The sequence below is a fragment of the Lithobates pipiens genome, unplaced genomic scaffold (assembly GCF_037356315.1).
Source record: "Lithobates pipiens isolate NorthernLeopardFrog02 unplaced genomic scaffold, aLitPip1_a1.2 Scaffold_3, whole genome shotgun sequence".
Classification (NCBI taxonomy): domain Eukaryota; kingdom Metazoa; phylum Chordata; class Amphibia; order Anura; family Ranidae; genus Lithobates; species Lithobates pipiens.
In genome coordinates this window covers 51,775,883-51,800,969 of record NW_027507790.1, presented here as the reverse complement: position 1 = coordinate 51,800,969, position 25,087 = coordinate 51,775,883, and the positions used below count along the sequence as shown (strand labels likewise).

Sequence of the window (25,087 nt, the reverse complement as noted above, 5' to 3'; positions counted from 1 at the left end):
CATTTTTTTGCTTTATTCATCACCTTATATTTGCTATGTTTCCATTATTGTTAAAAAAAACAATACAATTCTAGAAAATGGATGCATAATAGACAACATTTCCATATACATGAATAGAGATTACTTTAGACATTCTCAGAAGAGAGTTCTGGACAGACACCTGTAACAATGCTTGTGCAGCTTCCATTGGGCCATACCATGAAGATCTCAGAGATATGAGGACAGGTGAAAGATGGGGGGGGTGATGTGTAAAAAGGGGAACATTTATAGGGCAACTGTATTAAAGTACACTCATCCTTTAAAAAATGCTTGAGGTAGTGTTTTGTTTTTCTGTCATAAGAGCAACATGTGATCTGACCTATTTAAAAAATTCTGAAAATACAACGTACTCCTGATCCCAGCGCTCAAATGAACTTGATTTGCCCTACAGCAGTTGTTATCAATACACATCAAACTAATAAAATCAAAATGCCTGATTAAAAACCAAACACTAACAGCGCTATCTGTAAATAATGTTGCTCTTTTGCATAACAACATATAGATATGTTTCTGTCTTATACCTCTATGTATTACTCCAAGAAAAACAGTTATTGTTAAGTCAAATAATCTGTACAAAAAAAAAAACAACATATCCTTATATATACATATAGATCTATTAGACAGCACCTATATTCACAAAAAGTCGTATTAAAGAAACTGTAAAACTTATATATCACTGTCCATATGTGCAGAAAGTTATTATGAGTAGTATTAAAGCCACCAAAGTTTGTGAGGGTAACAGTTCTGATCTCCTAAACCATCACCGTTTCCACCTTGTGCACTCCCCAGTGGATGGCTGCTTACCAAAGGTTATATGCATTCAGGTTTAACTGGGGATATCGTTTGTACCGCTCAATTTGTTCAGACCTCTCACTCCTCCAAATATGGTCAGGTTCTAATCTAAAGGTAACAGCATGTAAGGATACACATAAAGGGTAATATAGTGTTATAAAAAGTTGCTTTAACTAGATGCTGACCGACCAATCGTGTGTGAGGAGGAGATTGCGGTAACATCTCGTTACTGCTTACAGTACACATCAAGCACACTGATTGCCCCCCCAATAAAGAGGACCTGTCACCACCCATTATAGTACCTGTCACTCACAGCCCATAAGAGTGCCCGAGTACCTGTCACAGTCCATCCGATTACCCAAGTACCTGTCACAGTCCAACCGAGTACCCGTCCAAGTCCATCTGAGTACCCGAGTACCTGTCACAGTTCATCTGAGTACCCGAGTACCTGTCACAGTTCATCTGAGTACCCGAGTACCTGTCACAGTCCATATGAGTACCTGAGTACCTATGACCGCCCTTCAGAGTACCCAAATACCAGTCACCAGGCCTTCAGAGAACCTGTCACCAGGCCATCAGAGTACCCGAGTACCTGTCACCAGGCCATCAGAGTACTCAAGTACCTGTCACCAGCCCATCAGAGAACCTGTCACCAGGCCATCAGAGTACCGAGTACCTATCTGCAGCCCATCAGAGTACCCGAGTACCTATTTGCAGCCCATGCCTCACAGAATATACTTTGGGGTGTTTGCTTTCCAAAATTGGGTCATTCTGGGGATAATTCCATTGTCCTGGTGCTCCAGGACCTTCAAAAGTGTGATGGGTAGGAATGAAATGAGATGTGCTCCTAGAACGCCTGAAGGTACTACTTCAATGTTCGGCCTCTGTATGTGGCCAGGCTGTGTAAAAGTCCTACACATGTGGTATCGCCATACTCGGGAAGAGTAGCAGAATGGGTTGTGGGGTGTAATTTTTGCTATATACATGCTATGTGTTAGAAATATCTTATAAATTGACAACTTTGTGTAAAAAAAAAAAAAAATGCGTTTTCATTTTTTTTCCACATTTTCCAAAAACTTCTGGAAAAAAATGAACCGTTCAAAAGACTCATTATGCCTCACAGATTATACGTTGGGGTGTTAGCGTTCCATTTTATGTGAAATTCCATTGTCCTGGTACTCCAGGGCCTTCAAAAGTGTAATAGGTGGCTGTGAAATGAGATGTGTCATTTTTGCTCGTAGAACGTCTGAAAGTGCCACTTCAATGTTGGTGCTCTGTATGTGGCCATGCTGTGTAAAAGTCTCACACATGTGGTATCGCTATACTCGGGCAGAGTAGCAGAATGTATTTTGTGGTGTAATTTGTTGTATGCATATGCTGTGTGTAAAGAAAAAAAAAAAAAAAAAAAATCGTAATTTTGCAAAGAATTGTGGGAAAAAATGACAACTTAAAAAAACTCATCATGCTACTTACTTAATACCTTGGAATGTCTACTTTGTAAAAAGGGGTCATTTGGGGGGTATTTGTACTTTCCTGATTTGTTAGTGTCTCAAGAAATTAGATAGACCTGATGTACTGAAGGCCTGATCAGAAGTGATCCATTTTCAGTGATTGGCACCATAGTTTGTAGACTCTATAACTTTCAAAAAGACCAAATAATATACACTAATGTGGGTTATTTTTACCAAAGATATGTAGCAGTATAAATTTTGGCCAAAATGTATGAAGAAAAATTACTAATTAGCAAAAATGTATGACAGAAACAAAGAAAAAGGCATTTTTTTCACAAAATTTACGTTTTATTTTATTTATAGCACAAAAAATAAAAAACCCACTAGTGATTAAATACCACTAAAAGAAAGCTCTATTTGTGTGGAAAAAAAGACGCAAGTTTCATATGGATACAGTGTTGCATGACTGAGTAATTGTCATTCAAACTGTGAGAGCGCTGAAAGCTGAAAATTGGTCTGGTCAGGAAGGGGGTGTAACTGCACTGTATTGAGGTGGTTAAAGCAGTAGTAAACCCTGCTTTGTTATTTTTACCTACAGGTAAGACTATAATAAAGCTTACCTGTAGGTAAAATGAATATCTCCTAAACATGTAGGAGATATTCACCATGCGTACAGCCGCTGACGTCACTGGCATACTGGGCCGGACCTTCAGAGCTTCTTGTTGGAACCGAGGGCTCCCACACGCCACTGGAGGGACTTTGTTCTAAGGTATTTCATAATGTGCTGGAATGCAATTCATACTATCACATTATGGCATTGTCTTACAGGTTTAATTTTTTTTTTCTGCAGCTGCTTACTACCGCTTAAACAGCGGGTGCCAGCAGACATTGAGTCTGTGGTACCCACCGATCAGTTCCCAATGTGTATAATCACAGCAGGAGCAGGCCAGCGGTGGTGCTCATGCTCCCCCTCCAGAAGTAACAGACAAAAAACAAGCTCTGGACTGCCGCACTCTTCAGAAGACCACTTTCTTTTATTGGAAAATCGCATCACAGCTCAACAAACACAGCGAACAAGGAAAAATTACTGACGTTTTGCACTAGCTGTAATAAGAATTATAATATTATTATTGTGATTTTCCAATAAAAGAAAGTGGTCTTCTGAAGAGTGCGGCAGTCCAGAGCTTGTTTTTCATCTGTAGCTAGTGGTAATAGCCAGCACTTGTGGCTTCCCAGCCGAAGAGACAGTTTACAGCCTGCATGTGTGCTCCTGGAGCGGTGAGATCCCTTCGCTCCCTCCACAAGTGTCGGATCATGTGCAGCACTGCCACTTTGCTGTCGTATATGTAAGTTATTCAGTCGGCAAGTGGTTAAAGTAGAACTATAGGCAAAACTTTTTTGTTTCATCTTGGAGGGGGTATGAGAGGGTTATTATAACCCCTGTAAGGTTTTTTTTTTCCCCCATCGGTGTCCTATTGGGGAGATTCGCCTTCAATTCCTATCTCAAAACCAAAACAGGATTTGAGAGGAAATCCCTGCAAAGTGAGGGAATTCCTGGTTATCATCAGAAACGTCCCTATTGGATAGATTTCCCGTCTATTACTGTTCTGCGGACAACCTAAAACCTGGGATTGTCTTTTACTTTCGGTGGTAATAGCAAACAGGACAACAACAAACAGCCTCACACAGACAGTAATAAAAACTGACAGGGGTTCTAATCCCACCCCACTCTATTCAAAACAAGTTTTACCTTTAGTTATACTTAAGGGGGGGGGGGGGGGGGGGAAGGAGCACAAAGCGTTCAATATGTGTGGAGTATCTCTCCTTAATCCCGGAATGGAGGGAACACAATCACTTTCTTGGGTCTCATACACATTCCGAGCCCAAATCCCCTCTCATATTTGCACTGTCATTACACGTGATCCCACATCTCCTGCTTTGTGCCCCAGTCCTTCCACTTTCTCTAATGCTCACAGCCCAGTGATCCCAATGCTTCTCTGCACTCCGTCTCTTTTCTTTCCTCCTATGCGTACAATGAAACACTGTATTATTATTCTTCCTCTTTCCTCCGCCACACATCCCATCCAGCAACTTCCTCTAAAGCGCTGACATCACGGATCACATGACCGATCACGTGGGATGCGGCGCCGACCCGGAAGTGTGTGGTGTCTCCCTGTGAACTGTGCGGCATGGTCGGGTAAATATGACGAGCAGTGGAGTGGGCGGAGCAATCGCACTCAGTCGTGCTGTGATAGGAAGGTAGTTTTTACTTTCTTTTCTTTTTTTATTGCAGTCCCTTCTCCCGACTCCTACACGTGCTCCAGTGTGGGCTATCAATAGTAATACTCTTACACCCCCACTAATCAATATGAGGACTGTGCCTTTATTTAGCCAGCTTCTCCGATGCTGTTCCTTTTTTAGCTTATAGTAAAGCTGTGCATTACTAGACTAACAGCAGTATATACAGATGGAATACATGCATGGGCTGTTTTACCTGGTGAAGGAGTTGTATTTCTGGCCATCCAGTCCTGGGTTTTACACAGCTCTGCTACACAGTACAGCCTTTCTGCTGTGCTCACTTTTCTTCACTGTAGTGAACCTAACTTCAGGCTGCCCCAGTTCCATTTCAAACTGAAGAGGTACGTCAGGTTTGGTTTGAGCTTATTTTAGCTCATCTGCAGGGTTCAGCTTGTGTTTGTTACCCCAACATTTCATATTCCTGATATTTTGCCAGCTGTACCATTTACTTGTATGAGAAAGTATCCTGTGCTCTTTGTATTACTTCATTTATGTGAAATCCCTGGTGTTCCTAAGAGTCCCTCTGCTTTTCTATTTAAAACTGACCACACTAAGCAGGAGAGCACAGCATGGTCAGTTCTCTAGTAAGGAAGAGCTCAGGCATGTTCGTAACTCCATGTGACTGCACTTGCCAGGAAACTGACACTCCTTAGCGCTAATCACAGGCAGTGAGACATTTCCCGATCTGCAGCTGCACTACCTGTGATTAACACTAAGGAGTGTCCGCTTCCTGGCAGAGTGCGGGCACGTGGAGTTGCGAACACGCCTGATCTCATCCTTATTCTCTAGCTATGCTGGGAATTCAGTGTGCTTTCCCCCAATGATCATATTTGTACTGACACGCCCCCGCTGCACAGACCGTCACTGAGTAGCTCAGTGTGCTGTTGCTTCTCCTCTCCCAGCCCTTATGCAGCTGAGAACAGAGGGAATGTGATCACTTATAAAAAAGGGGAAAAAAGGTATTTATCCTTCTTTTTTTTTTTTTTTTTTTTATCTACACACAAATGCATAGCTCCCAGTCCCTGATTTGGAACAATGTCCCTCTTTCCTCCTCATTTGTCCCTCATTGTAAACTGATCTATATAGATGTATATAAAATGCTATTTTTAATTTTCAAAAAGTATTTCCCAGTGCTAAGCCTTTCATCCAACTTCTAAATTGCTATATTTGTAAATTTTAAAAGCCAGTATAAAAGAATAGTAGTGGTTAAAAAAAAGCACTTTTGTTTTTATAACTAATCATTCTTATTTTGTATAATTCTCCTTTTAAGGGGGTGTGGCAGGGGGTGTGTCCTATGCCTACATACTTTTGCTAATAGGTGTCTCTCGTTCCCATCTGAAAAAGTTGGGAGGTATGCCTTTCATTTCAGTTTTAACCAGTTGCCGACCACTGCACACCGATATACGTTGGCACAATGGTAGCACTGGGCAAATGGGCGTACCTGTACGCCCCCTTTAAGAGGTGGGGATAGCAGGCGCGCACAGCGTGACCGTACCCATGGGAACAGTGGATTCTATGTCCGTTGGTCTCCCGGCGGTCGTGTCACAGAGCCTCATACTGGGGTGGAACAAGGCATTTCCCTGTTCTGCCTTGTGTCATGACAGAGATCACTTCTCTGTCATCGGGAGCAGTGATCGCTGTCATGTGACTTGAAGCCCATCCCCCCACAGTTAGTTAACCACTTAATCGTCCTCTAGTGGTTAACCCCTTCACTGCTAGTGTCATTTACACAGTAATCAGTGCATTTTTATAGTACTGATCGCTGTATAAATGACAATGGTCTGAAAATAGTGTCAAAATTGTCCATCATAATGTCGCACTCACGCTAAAAATCGCAGATCGCCGCCATCACTAATAAAAATGCCATAAAACTATCCCCTAATTTGTAGACGCTATAACTTTTGCGCAAACCAGTCAATGTACGCTTATTGCTTTTTTTCCCCAAAAAATGTAGAAGAATACATATCGGCCTAAACGGTGGGAAACTTTTTTTATATATTTTTGGGATTTATTATAGCAAAAAATAATGCTTTTTTTTTCAAAATTGAAGAGGTGATCAAATACCACCAAAAGAAAGCACTATTTGTGGGGAAAAAAAGGACATCAATTTTGTTTGGATGCAATGTTGCACGACCATGCAATTGTCAGTTAAAGTGGCGCAGTGCAAAATTGCAAAAATTGCTCTGGTCAGGAAGGGGGTAAAATCTTCTGGGGCTGAAGCGGTTAAACGGAATGGGTTGGTTTACAATAACTTCAAGTAACCTACTCCCCCCACACAGTTTATAAAGCATTATCCTGTTGTGATCTGCCGACTACCCCCCCCCCACCCCAACCACACATCAGGTCACGACCCACCATTTCCTCTCTGGCATCATCAGGAGTCAGCTGTCCCTTCCTGATCCTTGCAACCTGCAATGACCCACCTCCAGGTCCACCCTCCAACAGCCACTCTCTGATGCCTCCTGGGAACACTTGACATGGATACACCAGGGGGCTGCCAGAGCGGAGTACACATCATTCTTGCCTAGGTAAGAATGGAGGGAGGGGTGGGCCAGAGCAAAAAGCAATTTGAAAAAAACAGAAACAAACAAAAAATATCAGCTTTTATTATTGTGGAGGGGGAGGGTTCACATGATGCAAAGTACTTGGAGGGAGTGAAGGTTACTTTGAAGTGTAACTAAAGGAAAAACTTTTTTTCTCTTGCGTTCATTGACGGACACAGCTTCTCTTCATTCTTGACCATAGGGTTATAGCGCCACCTACAGAAGTAACACACTCTCCAAGAATAGACCACAGCACCGCCTATGAGTATTCCTATCTGGTATAAACCCCCTCACTGCTATAGGCAAGCCAGTCATTTCTGCCTAGTGTTTCAGGAGTAATGACCTAGTTCCCCGAGGGACAGGAAATGTGATTCTATAGTGTTTTTTTTTTCCTGTGGAGATTCAGTCAACACCCGGGCTGGATAATCTATCTCCAGTGGTCACCCCAATCTGGCTAACGCATGCATGCAAACTTTTAGTTACACACTGGACAGGCAGCAACAGGGCTGGGGCAGCCGGTGATGTAAACGTCTTGTGGGGACATATATGACCGGACACCTACAATCTGTGTCACAGTGTTACCCATATTAGTAGAGAGGAGGATCTGTCATGGAAGTCTTACCTGCATGCTCTGCTGGGCTGGTAAGTAGATGCCCCCCTTTCCCTCTTTGAATGCTGTGTGGGGTGCGGGTATTTTCTTAGGGAGGTTGATCCTCCTGGGTCTCCTCCTCCACTATAGGCCTGGGTTCCTTTGCCAGTCCTCCCTTTTTTCTTATGCCCTCTGGGGTGAATTGGTGTGGGGTTTGGTACCTGGTCCCCCCCATGCTTTGGCTGTGTCACAGGTTGTAGCTGTGGGGACAATGTGCAGTGTCTGTCTATCAAGCTCTATGGCCAGTATGGTCAGAAGGTAAAATTATATTTCAACGGGAGCAGCAATCACTGTATGAGTTGGCTCTCAGTGCTATATAAAATTGAAACAGGGAGGGTTGTGTTGCACTTCCTTAAATTACCAAATAATATGAAAATATAAAAATGAATAATTAATACTAGCAAAATAAAAGGAATATATGTGCAACAGTGCTTATAAGCTAAAACAGTGCCAAGTGCTTATAAGTTACATTGAAAGTGCATACGTGCATTTTGCATAAATCAACTATTTAAAAGTGTCTCTGTGCATCATTCAAGTGTCAAAATCCAGGATACATATGCTAAATGCATATAAACGCATATAACCACTAGAAAAAAATTCAGTGTGAAATTACAATGTGAAAGAAAAAATAATTGAGAACACACAAAACGTAAAATAAACCAATTCCAACAGGAATCAATAGCAGCAAATAAGTGAATTACAATGAATCAGTGAATCACACTAAAGGCTTCATGCACACGAGACGCAGATGCAAACTCTGCTGGACACATGTTTTTAAAGCCCCAAACACACTATCAGATTTTCTGCTGATTTTTGTCTTCAGATTTACCAAAACCATATAATATGTGGTCAAACCTTAGGAATTTCAATTTGTATGCAATCAGGCAGGCCCTTCCACTACATGGTTTTGGTAAATCTGAACACAAAAATCAGCAGAAAATCTGATAGTGTGTATGGGGCTTAAAAGCTGAAACCGGCGTTTAAAAACGCGAGTTTTGCAGCGATTTTTACCGCGATTTAGCTGCGTTTTACCGCGTTTGCGTCTAGAAGCGTTTAGTTAAGCTAACATCATAGACCCTCCCCAGCTCAAAAAACAGTTTTATTAACTATTTCAGCAATTTTGTGAGACCAGAGTGAGTAGCAGCAGCTGTGAGAGCTGCAGTGTACTTGTATTTAGCGTGTCACTTGCCACGGCACCTGCCACAAGTTGTGGATTGTCCACTTGCCACGTGACTTGCCACATCACCTGCCACAAGTTGTGGATTGTCCAACTGCCACGTCACCTGCCACAAGTTGTGGATTGTCCATTTGCCACGTGACTTGCCACATCACCTGCCACGTCACCTGCCACAAGTTTTGGATTGTCCACTTGCCACGTCACTTGCCACAAGTTGGGGATTGTCCACTTGCCACATCACCTGCCACAAGTTGGGGATTGTCCACTTGCCACGTCACTTGCCACATCACCTGCCACATCACTTGCCACGAGATGTGGATTGTCAACTTTCCACGTCACCTGCCATGCCACCTGCCACAAGTTGTGGATTGTCCACTTGCCACATCACCTGCCACAAGTTGTGGATTGTCCACTTGCCACGTCACCTGCCACAAGTTTTGGATTGTCCACTTGCCACGTCACCTGCCACAAGTTGGGGATTGTCCACTTGCCACATCACCTGCCACGTCACTTGCCACATCACCTGCCACAAGTTGTGGATTGTCCACTTGCCAAATCACTAGCCACAAGATGTGGATTGTCCACTTTCCATGTCACCTGCTATGCCACCTGCCACAAGTTGTGGATTGTCCACTTGCCATGTCACCAGCCACATCCCCTCCCACAAGTTGTGGATTTTCACTTGCCACGTGACTTGCCACATCACTTGCCACGTCACCTGTCACAAGTTGTGAATTGTCCACTTGCCACGTCAGCTGCCACGTCACTTGCCACAAGATGTGGATTGTCCACTTGTCACATCACCTGCCACGTCACCTGCCACAAGTTGTGGATTGTCCACTTGCTACGTCACTTGCCACATCACCTGCCACGTCACTTGCCACAAGATGTGGATTGTCCACTTTCCACATCACCTGCCATGCCACCTGCCACAAGTTGTGGATTGTCCACTTGCCACGTCACCAGCCACATCACCTGCCACAAGTTGTGGATTGTCCACTTGCCACATCACTTTCCACGTCACCTGCCACGTCACCTGCCACAAGTTGTGGATTGTCCACTTGCCACATCACTTTCCACGTCACCTGCCACAAGTTGTGGATTGTCCACTTGCCACGTCACCAGCCACATCACCTGCCACAAGTTGTGGATTGTCCACTTGCCACATCACTTTCCACGTCACCAGCCACATCACCTGCCACAAGTTGTGGATTGTCCACTTGCCACATCACTTTCCACGTCACCTGCCACAAGTTGTGGATTGTCCACTTGCCACGTCACCAGCCACATCACCTGCCACAAGTTGTGGATTGTCCACTTGCCACATCACTTTCCACGTCACCTGCCATGTCACCTGCCACAAGTTGTGGATTGTCCACTTGCCACATCACCTGCCACAAGTTGTGGATTGTCCACTTGCCACATCACTTTCCACGTCACCTGCCACAAGTTGTGGATTGTCCACTTGCCACGTCACCTGCCACAAGTGGATTGTCCACTTGCCACATCACTTGCCACATCACCTGCCACAAGTTGGGGATTGTCCACTTGCCACGTCACTTGCCACGTCCCCTGCCACAAGTGGATTGTCCACTTGCCACGTCCCCTGCCACAAGTGGATTGTCCACTTGCCACAAGTTATGTATTGTCCACTTGCCACGTCACATGCCAGTCACCTGCCACAAGTTGTGGATTTTCCACTTGCCACGTCACCTGCCAGGTCACTTGCCGCGTCACCTGCCAGGTCACTTGCCACAAGTTGTGGATTGTCCACTTTCCACGTCACTTGCCACTTCACCTGCCACGTCACTTGCCACAAGTTGTGGATTGTCCACTTGCCACATCACTTGCCACCTCACTTGCCACAAGTTGTGGATTGTCCACTTGCCACGTCACTTGCCACCTGCCATGTCACTTGCCACAAGTTGTGGATTGTCCACTTGCAATTGCAATTGTTTAAAATATTTTTCTAATGGTTTTTCATCATTTGCAATCATTTTTGAGATTTTTAATGTAAAAAAAAAAAGTCACCTTTAAAAACACTTATAAACGAAAACGCGGCAAAACGCGGTAGCTGCGTTTTGTCGCGTTTTGCCGCGTTTTGTGTCTGAAACGTGGAAACTTTTGCGTCTGAACCCATTTTTTTGCTTCTGGAAAAACGAGGTTAAACGCAACTGCATAAAAACGGCAAAAAACGAGACTGTGTGCATGGACACATAGGATAACATTGAATGAGTTAAGGAGCAGTTGAAAAGTGTCCAACTGCCTCTGAACACGCGTTTAACTGCGTCTCGTGTGCATGAGGCCAAAGTGTCCCATACATAGTCCAATCGTGCAATTTGGATGCAATATTCACAATCCAAAAAATTAAAGTGCAATGTGCCAAGCCAACTCTCTTCTGGTGATATTCCGTGCCAGTGATGATCACACTAAATAATTACCTCACAGCTGCAAGGTATGCAGCGAGAAAAAAGCAACTATATTACAGGGAATGGTCAGGGGGATGGCTGCAGAGCGGACTTCTGGAGATACCAAAGACTCCTCCGATTTCCTCGTGGGTTGTTAATGGCAGGCAAGCTCAAAGGGACAAGTCAAAAAGATCCACCATGGTGTAGTGTTTCAAAACCAACACTTTTATTAGAATAAAACTTGTCTACTCACAAGGAAAAACGGATAGGTACACAGCTTTAACAATAGACCGGCGAGCATCTTGCTCGGATCTAAAAAAAAAACCGGAAGTGACGTTTACATCCGAGCAAGACGCTCGCCGGTCTATTGTTAAAGCTGTGTACCTATCCGTTTTTCCCTTGTGAGTAGACAAGTTTTATTTTAATAAAAGTGTTGGTTTTGAAATACTACACCATGGTGGATCTTTTTGACTTGTCCCTTTGAGCTTGCCTGCCATTAACAACCCACGAGGAAATCGGAGGAGTCTTTGGTATCTCCAGAAGTCCGCTCTGCAGCCATCCCCCTGACCATTCCCTGTAATATAGTTGCTTTTTTCTCGCTGCATACCTTGCAGCTGTGAGGTAATTAGTGTGATCATCACTGGCACGGAATATCACCAGAAGAGAGTTGGCTTGGCACATTGCACTTTAATTTTTTGGATTGTGAATATTGCATCCAAATTGCACGATTGGACTATGTATGGGACACTTTAGTGTGATTCACTGATTCATTGTAATTCACTTATTTGCTGCTATTGATTCCTGTTGGAATTGGTTTATTTTACGCTTCGTGTGTTCTCAATTATTTTTTCTTTCACATTGTAACTTCACACTGAATTTTTTTTCTAGTGGTTATATGCATTTAGCATATGTATCCTGGATTTTGACACTTGAATGATGCACAGGGACACTTTTAAATAGTTGATTTATGCAAAATGCACGTATGCACTTTCAATGTAACTTATAAGCACTTGGCACTGTTTTAGCTTATAAGCACTGTTGCACATATATTCCTTTTATTTTGCTAGTATTAATTAATGTGCAGTGTCTGCCTGTGCGCCTCCCCCCCCCCCCCCCCCCCTTTTTTTCATGAGTTGGGAACCTTGAGGCTGCTGGGACAATGCAAGGCAAGTATTTTATCCTGCTCCCTAGGATGTATTTTTCTCACCTGTTGTGGACAGGGGACTCTGGTATGGGCCCGCCTGTTTCCACCATGTATTTGGGCAGCCTGAAAATTTAGGCCGCGGCTTTGGGGCCTTCTAGATTGGGGTGCAGCACCCGCCATCTTTCATCTGCCATTTCCACCACTGAGTTGGCATCCTGTTGGATCCTATGGCAGGCTGTTGCAGCTGCCATTTTGACTTTGGACCTCAGCCCTTTTTTCCTTGGCCTTCAGTGCAACTCTGTTTCCTGGCCTGGTAGTTCACTCTGTGACATGTGAGTCCACTTATTCGTAATTGCAGAGGGCTCCCTGGCAGTGGCGCAGCAGGGGATGTTGTTGGCACTGTGTCCCTGTCGATTCTACTGCATATAATAAAATTTGTTTTCCTCTGCCCCTCCTATTTTGATTTATATCCTAGGCCAGGGGGCAAACAAAACATTCACTTGTAGTCCTGGAATGCATTATTCCTGTGAGGGGCCCTTATGAAGAGGGGGACCTTTCCCCGTCACAGGCCCCCCAATATTTTAGTTGAAAAGGTCGAACAGACAACCATCATACTGGGGAAGGAGTCTCCTCCTTGTAAGAATCCCACGGACAAGGAGGCGGAGTCGGTTACCTCCTCTGGATTTATGGTCGCAGTGTTGATATTGCTTTGGTGTAGCAGATGCTCACTAGGTGGGCTAGGTGCGGACTGTTTTTTCCCATGCTTGTAGGGAACTAGCGAACCAAATAATCCAGGGCTTTGATACAGTGTGATGCGTCCCTGGATGCGGGTCCTTTGCTTTCCAAGATCTCCATCCTGGCGGTAGTGCTTTGCCATGTTCTCTGGTTTCAGTGTTGGTCGTGGACTGGACATCTAGGCAGGCCCTGGCCCAATTCCTTGCCAAGGTGAGTGGCTCTTCATCGCCACCTTGGATGCAATTATCAAGAGCCTAACAGGTGGCGGTGTACCTTTCTTCCGTTATCCAGTTAAGGGAAGGAGCTGCTCCTCTAGCAGGTTCCTTCATCCCCTGCCCACCTATGTCTTTTTGATCCCCAAGTTCATTGGACACGGCTCCAAGCCCTTCAGGCCCCCGTGGTGGGCACCTACCATTTTTGGCCTCACAAGCCCATGAAGCCCAAGGATAAGCCCTACTCAGCATTGCGGCTTTGCCATGCACAACGCGGAGGTGGAGGGTGATTGCCATTGGTTTGCAGACTTGGGGACCTCTTTTCTTACCATCAGTGGGTCTGAAAACTGATCCTGTCAGGCTACAAACTAGATTTTTGTGTTTGCCTACAAGACATGTTCTGTTCTTCCATTCTGCTTCTTCAAGGCGAGGCAGCCCCTGAAACTAGAGAGTTTTCAGAGGGTTGTACTCCTGTGTGCGGCCCATAAAAACAAAACAAAAAAAACAAACAAAAAGTGTGCGTTACTCCCATCCTGGACCCTGTTGCCCTGAATTGCTTGGTGAATTTGCAGACATTCCAAATGAAAACATCCATTTGGTGATGGCCTCCTTTCATAGAGGGATAACTTGGCCTCCATGGATGTGAAGAAGCACCAATGCTTTTTATGCTTTACGGTCAGGGACACGAATTACCAAGTTGTGGCAAATTCTTTTGGTTTGTCTCCACTCCTTGGTTATTTATAATATGATGGCCCTGGTTCTGGTGTTGCTGAGACAATGGGGGATTGCCGTGATTGGCTATGTGGAGATTTATTCTGCCTTGATGGACAACGTGGCAATCGCGATGCGCTCTGACCCTGACCAGAATCCTTTGCATGAAGGTATAACATGAAGAGGTGGCAACTTGTCCATCAGAAAAAGTCACTTTGTTACGTTGAGTGGAGAGTACAAAATACACTGGTTTACGCGTTTTGGCAATAAGCCTTAATCATAGCCATTGGCCTGATGGGCCCCCTCTGCCACCATTTCTTGATCGATAAGACAGACGGTGGCAGGCAGATGGTGGTTAAGACTTATGCCATTAATGGTCGGGCTTCTCCCTTCCTCGTTTTCGTCACACTCCACCAGTGCGATTTGTGCCTCTTGGGTGTTGCGAGTTCTGGCATCTGTCTCAAGTTTGCAAAGTGGCTATCTGTTCATCTCTGTATATCATACCAAATTGTTACACAGTTGATATTTTTGCATCTTTAGAGCCTTGTGTTGACTGCGAGGCTTTGCAGGTGGCTGTGTAAGGTTCTTTTTTTTTTTTTTTTTTTACTGTAGGGAGATTTCTTCGGGTGGCTGCCTGTTTTGCCTGTTGACTCCTGCCTTGTTTCCCACCTCTCATTTAGGTACTGATTTGGGACGTCCCTATGGTCAAAAATAATAAGCTGTATCTGTCAATGAACATAAGAGAAAATGGGATTTTTTGTTACTAACTGTAAAATCTTTCTCTGTGTTCATTGACGGACACAGCACTTTTTTTTGGTCTTGTAGGGCTTTTGGACTAACTGGCTTGCCTATAGCAGAGATGGAGTTTATACCAGCTGGAGTGCCCATGGCTGGTGCTGTGTTCTTTTTCGGCCTAATGTCCTATTCCTGTAGATGGTGCTATAACCCTGTGAAAAAGAATGAAGAGAAGCTGTGTCCATCAATGAAATCTTAGAAAGGGATTTTGTAATGAGTAACAAAAAATCCTGCTTTTTATTTATTTATTTATTTATTTATTTTTTGCCATTGCGGCCTATTGGGGAGATTTACCTTCACTTCCTGTCCCACAGCCAAAACAGGAAGTGAGAGTAAAACCCTTCAAAGTGAGTGAATCCTGGGGTGTGTCACCAGAACTAGTGCCCCCATTGTAAGATTTCCCCTCTATTAGTATTTTGATGTCAACAAAGACAGAAAAAAAAAGCCTAACACTTTCTAATTCCTTTCTATGTCTCCAAAACGTAAAAAAAAAAGAAAGTTTTGCCATTTTAGTTACACTTTAAGTACTCCTGAAAGTGTGCTGAATTGGCCCTTTGATGCAAGGCCTTGCTGTGCTCTTCTGGACACCTGATGCAAAGAAGCTTCTTCCTCGGTTCAGACTAGAGTCTGGAAGTACTCTTACAGTGTATGCCAAGCCATTTTTTTTATTTTTTTCTAATTTTGCCATGAGTGGTAAGGTTTAGAATTCCTGTCAGGTTTTACTGCTTTCAAGAGCTCTGTTACAGAGATTTCCCATAACATCCTGTCTTGCAGACAACACTTTTACCAGACAGCAACACATACAGAAATATGGTTCTAACCTTGCTCTACTTTACTTCCTGTCTGGTTGTCAGCAGTACAGGAAGTGAGGATAAATACTTCTAATGGAGCCCCAAATAGCAGTGGAAACTGAAAACAAATTAAACAAGCTTTTGGCTGGACATACAGTATAACATGTCCACACTCTGCCAAATGTCCAAATTGTGACTTTTCTGAGTATAGGGTATAGCCTTTAGGTCCCTGATATCCGAATCCAGTAATGGCACCAAGAAAATCAATTTAAACGTTTATATTTCTGTCACATACACGTGGAATGTATTGATATGTGATGCAAACACCTCTCTCCTCAAGCTCTCTTTTCTTTACCTCTCTTCTCCACCACACAATCTGTACATATCACCCCCACTTCTCCCTCCCCTCTCCCTATTACTGCACTCATCACCTCTTTCTAACTCTAAGCCCATATACTAACAAATCCCCATTGCCCCTCATACAAATAGTATTCTCATACTACCTCCCTTACTCTTCGGCTTCTCCTAACCCATGGAGCTCTTTCCCCAAACCCTGGGCCTCCCTTATTTAACTGTACCCAACCCCATCACCCCACAACCTCTGGCAGTAGTCGCAATCTAGTCTCCATTCCTCTTCCCAAAACCAGCCTCCCCTTCTCCTGTGCTCTAGAATGCTCGCTCTTCATGACCTCTTTGTCACTAATTCCTTTAATCTACTTGCTGTCACCGAAACCTGGCTCTATGAATCTGACACTCCTTCTCCTGCTTCCCTCTCCCACAGTGGCCTTCTCTGGACTCACTCCCTAGGCCTAATGGATGCAAGGGAGGTGGAGTGGGATTCCTTCTATCCCCACAGAGCACCTTCGATGTTCTTCACTCTCCTCCCTCTCTTTCTCTCTCATCATTTTGAAGCTCACTGTATATGTCTATTCTCTCCAACTTCCTTAAGAATTGCTGTAATCTACCGACCCCCCTGGACCATTATCGACTTTCCTTGATGAGTTTTTGCCTGGCTTCCCTACGTTCTCTGTTCTGAAATTCCCACAATACTTCTCAATGATTTCAACATCCCTGCTAATACAAGCACTCCTGCTACATCTAAACTTCTTAGTCTGACCTCGTCATTTGTCCTGAAGCAATGGGTACAGGGTTCTACTCACTTCTCCTACCTATGCACTTCATGCAACTTCTCCAACAATCCTTTTCCTCTCTCTGACCACCACCTTATTAATCTTTCTACCTGTCTTCCACCACTCTTCCCTCCAATTGCCTAACCATCACCCATAGAAACCTTCGCCGCTTCAACCCATCTCTCCTCTATTCTGCTACTGACCACCTCTATGACAAAATCTCAGCCCTGTCCTGCCTCAACCAAGCCACTTCCATCTACAATACATCCCTGTCCTCCCACCCTGGAGAAGCTCACTCCCCACACTACACACAGATTTAGTTTTCGACCCCTACAACCTTGGCAAACAGATGACACCAGAATTCTTAAAAAACGTAGTCCTGCTCTTGAGCGTCCATGGCACAAGACTAAGTCTCTCAAAGACTTCAACCATTACATATCTGCCATCCAAAAATACTATTCTTTCCTCCACACTGCCAAGCAGACCTATTTTACCACTCTCATCCAGTCCCTGTCAACTCTTCTCTACTTCATCCTGCAACGCCTCCACCCACTGACTCACTCACTGCCCAGGAGGTTGCTAATCACTTCAAAAACAAGACTTATACAATTCGATGGAATCTTCACTCTACAGGTATCTCCCCCAGTTAAGACCCCACGTCAACAGATTGACACTCCCCTTTTCAAACCTGCTACTAAAAAAGAAAGTGGCTAAACTCTAATGCCCAACTAACCACCTGACCCTCAATACTACCTCCCCCTCAAATACTACAGTCACGCATTGGTCAACCCCATACTTAAAAAGCCATCCTTGGACCCTACCAATCTTAACAATCTATGCCCTATCGCTCTGCTCCCCTTTCCTCTAAACTCTTTGAACACCTGGTTTACAACCAGCTGAGTAACCACCTCACTAAGAATAACCACCTTGATTCCCTTCAATCTGGATTTCGCCCTCAACACTCCACAGAAACTGCTCTTTTAAAACTCACAAATAACCTACTAACTGCAAAAACCAACAGACGCTATTCTGTACTCCTACTTCTGGACCTTTTATACAGTTGACTACCCCCTCCTCAAACTTTACTCCTTCGGTTTCTGTGATTGTGCTCTTCAGTGGCTCTCATCCTACCTATCCCAACACAACTTTAGTGTCACTTACAATTCTACTGCCTCCTCTCCTCTTCCCTTCTCTGTCAGGGTCCCCCAAGGTTATGTTCTTGGACCTCTCCTATTTTCAATCTACACCTATCCCTGGGTCAGTTGATTGCCTCCCACTGCTTTCAATATCATTTCTACACCGACGACACCCAAATCTATCTCTCCACCCCTCAACTCGCACCATCAGTCTCCTCATGCATCACTAACTTACGAACAGACCTATCTGTCTGGATGTCACACCACTTCCTCAAACTCAGCTTGTCCAAAACAGAGCTCATAATAATTCCTCCCCCACGTGCCTCTTTCCCTAACTTCTCTGTCAAGAGCAATGGCACAACCATCCACCCATCCCCACATGTCGGGGTACTAGGTGTTATCCTGGACTCTGAACTCTACCTTTTGGCCCCACATCCAAATCTCTTTCCAAAGCTTGCCGCCTCAACCTTTGCATCTCTAAACTACGTTCTTTTCTAACCAATGAAACCACAAAGCTCCTGATTCACTCCCTGGTTATCTCTCGCCTTGATTACTGTTACTCCCTCCTCATGGGCTCACCTTTAAATAGACTATTCCTCCAGACTCATCCATCGTACAAATGCCCAGTATCTTCTACCCCTCTCTGCCAATCCCTCCATTGGCTGCCACTCACCCAACAAATTAAATTCAAAATACTAACAATAAGTTACAAAGCCATCCACAACTCTGCCCCTAGCTACATCACTAGCCTAGTCTCAAAATACCAACCTAATCGTCCTCTTCGTTCCTCCTAAGACCTCCTGCTCTCTAGCTCCCTCATCACCTCATCCCATATTTGCCTCCAGGACTTCTCCCGAGCCTCTCCCTTCCTCTGGAATTCCCTACCCCAATCTGTCAGACTGTCTCCAAATCTATCCATTTTTAGGTGATTCCTGAAAACTTTTCTCTTCAGAGAAGCCTATTCTCCCTCCACCTAACAACTGTTCTTTTATTTTTGTCGTCAGCTCATCCGCCACAGTTATTACCCTTTTGGATCACTTGACCCTCCCTCCTAGATTGTAATCTCTAACAAAAAGGGCCATCTGAATCCTCCTGTATTGTATATGTACTGCCTGCCTTATTGTAAAGTGCTGCGCAAACTGTTGGCGTTATATAAATCCTGTATGATAATAATACAAATAGTACTTACCTTTTTCTATTTATTATTAGGTAGAATTTAGTATTTACAATGACTCTTGCTCCACCGGATCCAAAATTTGACCTTCGAGGAATTGGTGCAGAAGTCAGTAGCCTTCACTTTCACTGCAGATTTCATAAACCATGTCCACCCCTTCTATTTTCTGGGTAAGTTTCATATAAAATTTTATATATATATAATATATATATATATATATATATATATATTAATATTATAGTCTATGCTATTATTCACTGTTAATCCTAAATGTATTTGACAGGTATACTTATGGATATAGCAGTAGTATGAAGAAGTCTAAGCCCTTGTACACACGGTCGGAGATTTCGACAACCAAATCCGTCGGATTTTGCCCGTCGGATCTTGTCCGAAACTGTTGCATACACACGGTCGGACGAAGTTGTCGAAAAATCCGATCATTCAGAACGTGATGACATAATTTCGTTACGATGGGACTACGTTCAGGCTAGTAGCCAATAGCTTTGATGTAGGAATTTGATCTGAGCATGCGTGGCACTTGGTCCGATCAAAATTCTCTACACATGATCGGAGTATGTCCGATCGAACCAGTTGGTCGGAAAATATTTCCAACAAGTTGGAAAATTGGGTCAGACGGATATTCCGACGGAATCAGTCCGATGCATACCACACACAGTCGGATTATCCGACAACACGGTCCGATAGGACACATTCTGACGGATTCTCCGACCGTGTGTACAAGGGCTAAGGACACTGCACTCCCATCATTTGACATTGAAACAGCCTCTGTCCCTCTCTGGCCATACCCACTGATGCGTTTTGACCCGCCCTTATTTATAGAGGTTAACCAAAGCAGTTACATTCAAGGCATGCGGTGAATGATAACTGTCATAGTTCCTATGGCTCTTATCCGTGTCAAGTAGTGAAGCATCTAAATTTCGGCCGCTGGAAATGGGGTTTTCAGCATTTTGCCGAAAGCAAAAAAGATGGCGATAATAGCTGCCAAAAAAAACCACTTGATTTTGCTGTGATTTTACCGTGCTTATGGTGTGCTTTTTATAGGTCATGTGACTTAAAAAATGCATAAAAAAACACAACACGGGTTCATTTTTGATGCATTTCAGCGGGGAAGTGCTAACCAAATATGCACCAAAAATGCAGAAAGCAGGATTTTTAACACTGCTTTAAAAGGTGCTGATAATGGCCAACAAATTCATATTTATTTAAATTCATGATATTAATTTAAAAGTAACTATAATACATTTATTTATAAAAACATATATATAATTATTTTATTTTTTTACTTTTTGGCCAAGTAAATCCTAAATTTTCAGTTTCGGCACCAGTACTTTTATTTCAGTGCACCACTAATGTCAAGCCATCAAATGTCTGGTGTCATAACTAATCACATGTGCAACATCATGGCAACTGCAGATCTGAGGCCAAGATGTTAGCTTCTTTGGCTGTAAAGTGTAGAAGGGTTTAGTTCTGCTTTAAAACCATTTCCATGTTATGTGATTTTCGTTTGTAAAACCAAATAAACATTTTTCAAAAAAAAAAATAATAATAACATTTCCAAGGATAATGCTGAGTAGAAAAATCAAAGCCTGTTACATAGGAATCTACAGTTACAGAATCTATGTTACAGTTTAGAACTCGAGCACTAGGCTGCAAAGGGGCTGTACAGCATGCAAGATCAGGACCTGCTGTATGCTGGCCTATCTCAGCATTTGCATAAGTACATGCACAGGCATACAACCCTTATCTCTAATGCAAGTGCCAACGTGTACCCTTGTAAAGCTGCGTCTTGCAACTTCTTTCTATTAGCGGCTGTACACAGAAGCTGTGGCTCGGAGGGAAGATTTTTTATTTATTTTATTTTTTTGTAGTTTCTGTATGCTCTTGCCTTACGGCCTTGTGCATAAGCTCTTAAAGAGGAAGTAAACCCTGGTGGGTTTTAATTCCTCTTTATTTCCCTGCAAAGGTAAAACATATTGCATAGTAGCCCATTATGTGTCACTTGCCTGAAACCGAAGCCTGCAATGTCACAGTTGTCCCCACTAGCAGGGAGCGTCCATCTTTGCCCCTCTTCCTTCCGGGGCCATGAGCTCCGGCTCTGTGACTGGCCGGAGTTGAGTGACGCCACTCCCACGCATGCACATGGAAGCCGCCAGTCACGGCATGACCCTTATTAGAAACAGCACGATGTGCCCTTTCTAAAGTGCGCATGCGCCAATGTCATTGACACTTGGCTTTTTAGTAAATATCTCCTAAACCATGGAGGTGTAGGAGATATTTCAAGCACTTACAGAATGTGATTGTAGCCGTATCGTACTCAAGCACCTACAGGTAAGCCTTAAAATAGGCTTACCTGTAGTAAAAGTGGTTGTACAGGGTGTACAATTTTCATCCTTGGAACGATCGTACGATTTTCTGATAGTTTGTACACAACTTTTGACAGCCTATTCTGACCTTCCATCAAAAATTTCCATAGGGACAAACTCCAAAAATGTTCTCATATGTAAGCAGAATGAACAATTTTAGTTTAATGTATACCTTTCTCGTGCAATTTTCATACGAGAAAAATCTGAAAAGAGAGTGCGCATGATCAGAAACAAAAAAAAAAAGCCTTTGTCATACAAGAATTTTCACACATAATTTACTTACTTGGTTCTGACTTGCTGTGAAAGCGAGGAAATCGGATGACTTTAGTTATACTGGAGCAAACGGCAGCCTTACAGCAAACACAGCAGGTTAAATTCAGTAATAAATAAGTTTTATGAATAGCTACTGATCTCTGTCTGCAGTTTGTTTGTGGATGTACCATGTGGCAGAAAAGGCCTCAAGTTGCATGGATTTTCAGATTCCTACACCTCAATGGTTTATGTACTGTATTTAACACAAAGAAATGCCAAGTTGCAATGGTTAAGTTATAGAAGATCACTCTCTTTTTTTTATTTTATTTTTTATTACTAACTGGGATTCTCTTTTAGCTAGTGTTGATGTTACAGGTTTTGTTCATTTTTACAGCTCTCGTGGGCATGAGGAGGAAATGTAATGCTTACATTGACATTGCCAGAAGAAAATGAGTACTCGGTTCTGAGGCAGTGGAAATGAGAAACAAATGTGTCTTATAAATATGTATTTCTTAATTACTGTGACAAGTAAATGTCCGGTACTTGTCAGTTCTATGCTGGAACTGTCTGGCCACTGATGCATTTGGTGATAGGACATATAGGGGTCTATTAATAAAGCAGAGGTATGGCCTTACCAAGACCATTGTGCTACTTAAAAAAAAAAAGTTGCATTTACACATTTTCATACATGTTCGTGGTGCGTTTGCACACATTCATGCATTTGGGGTATGTTCCGTCTGGAAAAATGCATCATGCTGTACTTTTTTTTTTTTTTTTTAATGTATTTTATTTTTTTTTTTAACACGCATTAAAGCACTGCAGTGGTGTAAACTAGGCTCATTGGAATACATTCATGGGATTGGAGACAGCAGGCATTCGAGGCACGCATACAAATAAATTGTTAAACAAGGAACCCAACTGGATGAATAATGGCTGCAACCTTTGGTTTTCAAACTGATTAATAATTTTAAACAACTAATTTCACAAATAAAACTGAAAATTGTATTAGAATAAAGTAAATCACTACTTAGTAAACAGCCCAGCCACTGAGACTTGGGCCACAATAATCCTCTTTTTTTATTTTATTTATTTTAAAATAAACCATTAATCAAAGTTTATTGACGTTCAAAGTGTATGGTGGCAGAGGGAGAAAAACAATGCCCTGACATCTTTGGGAGTAAACAATCCCTCCTGGCTTGGTGGTGAGTGAGAGAAAAAAATGCCTCCAGGGTTGCTGGTCAGTTGGAATAAAAATGCCTCATCCTTGGTTAAAGTGGCATGAGAAGTGCCCCATTGTTATGAGTGGAAGGAATAGTGCCCCATCATTGGTGTCAGTGGGAGGAATAATGGCCATCATTGATGTCAGTGGGAGGAATAATGGCCATCATTGGTGTCAGTGGGAGGAATAATGGCCATCATTGGTGTCAGTGGGAGAAATGGCACCTCATCATTGGCATTAGTAAGAGAAACGGTGTCCCATTGTTGGTGTCAGTGGGAGGAATGGTACCTCCATCATTGGTGTCAGTGAGAGGAATGGTGCTCAATTATTGGTGTCAGTGGAAGGACTAGTGCTCCATTGTTGGTGTCAGAGAAAGGTATAGTGCTGCATCATTGGTGTCAGTGGGAGGAATAATGCACTGTCATTAGTGTAAGTAAGAGGGCTAGTGCCTCATTGTTGGTGTTAGTGAGATAAATTGTGCCCAAAGGGTCAGTTAAAGGTGAAGGGCCCAAGTTTTGGGATCCTTGTTATAGTGGTTCTCACTATTCCTAAATTTTGATCGTGAGATAAATGCTATTTACACATGTTTGTAGTCACTTGTTAAGATCATTAAAAAATCTCAACATGTGATTTTTCTTAGGGCAAACAACCAGGTAATACTTGTCCCACTATAATATTTGAGATATGCCTAATTTTAAGATTTTATTTTATTGGCCAGGTCATCCAGTGGGTTAGTTCATGTCTGGAATGTAAGTACACGAAGAACAGAGACTGTACTAAATGGACACGATGGCAAATCTGTTTACTGGATCCATACGCTTAACAGCAAAGACTGTCTTATGAGGTAATAAAACCTTACAACCTGTCTTATTTATGGAAACGATAGGTACTGTTTCTTCCCTACATAATTCTGTTTGAATAATTTCTCCCGGCAGTCATTTTTTTGCTCTTTTAAGGGTATACTGTAATGTAGATTGTTAAACACGTTCCTGCAAATGAGGAGGATAGCTTTATAAATAAAGTATTTTCCTGACATAGACTATGTAAACAAATCTTTTAGATTTTCTTCTTTTTTTTTTATGCAAGACTCCATGGTGACTACATCATCCTTAAAGAGGAAGTAAACCCTGATGAGTTTACTTCCTCTTTCATTCCCTGCAAAGGCAAAGCATAATGGACTACTATGCATCGCATAGTAGCCCATTATGTGTCACTTACCTGACACAGGAGCCAGCGAAGTCGCCGCTGTCCCCTGTAGCCCGCCGCATCCATCTTGTTGGTGGGGTCTCGCAGCTCCGCCGCTGTCATTCGGCGAAGCCGCGATGACGTCACTCCCGCGCATGCGCACGGGACCCGACACGCGCGGCAGCTCCGTCGCTGAGAATGCCGCGCTCAGTGCGCCTGCGCGCCGCTGTATACGGCGTATGCGCCGTAGACAGCGGTGCCTGTTTTTGGGCAAATATCTCCTAAACCATATTTAGGTTTAGGAGATATTTCTTGGACCTACAGGTAAGCCTTAATCTAGGCTTACCTGTAGGTCAAAGTGGTTTGTAAGGGTTTACAACCACTTTAAATGCACATTCACAAAATGAAGACTGTCTTGGTTTCTGAGCCCCAGTTCCAGCATACAAACATTACATACTTGTCTAAGTTCTGTACATTAACCACCATAAAATTAGGATTGTGATTTCCTTCTTCAAGATTATTTCCAAATCTCCAGTTTCTAGGTTGTCAACCATGATTGGTGGAATTGAGAAGACCCTGTCCCACGTGATAAGCCCACTTTCTGTCATCATTTCAAAACGGAACCTCCTTTTTTCTAGTGGACTGGTGCTAAGAAATGGGGTATTTAGACCTGCCACCTGTAAGGACTTTCTTGCACAGACTCTGGGCTATGGTTTTATATTGACACCCAAGAGGAGGAAGAATGCGTTTTGGTTTATGTCTATATTCCCAATGCTAAGTATATGTGAGTGCAATATATTTTGTCTGTTTTTATTTATTCAAATCATTTCACACTGGGAGCATTTCTTTACCTGTGCCTTTT

At 43.2% G+C, this 25,087-nt stretch overlaps 1 protein-coding gene across 4 annotated transcripts in view; it reads left to right on the top strand.

Annotated features, from left to right (window-relative positions):
* Positions 1-4,411: 4,411 nt before the first annotated feature.
* The window catches only part of GNB1L (G protein subunit beta 1 like), a 58,546-nt gene continuing 37,870 nt past the window's right edge, over positions 4,412-25,087 (top strand). The window contains exons 1-3 of one of the 4 annotated variants that reach the window (XM_077461674.1): positions 4,412-4,541; positions 19,221-19,355; positions 23,759-23,884. In XM_077461674.1, the coding sequence (XP_077317800.1) occupies positions 19,240-19,355; positions 23,759-23,884 (242 nt within the window). In that variant the 5' untranslated portion in view covers positions 4,412-4,541; positions 19,221-19,239. Of the gene's footprint in view, positions 4,542-4,568; positions 4,922-6,626; positions 7,109-19,220; positions 19,356-23,758; positions 23,885-25,087 lie in introns of those variants that run through there. The other 3 variants (XM_077461675.1, XM_077461671.1, XM_077461673.1) reach the window with 3 other exon arrangements.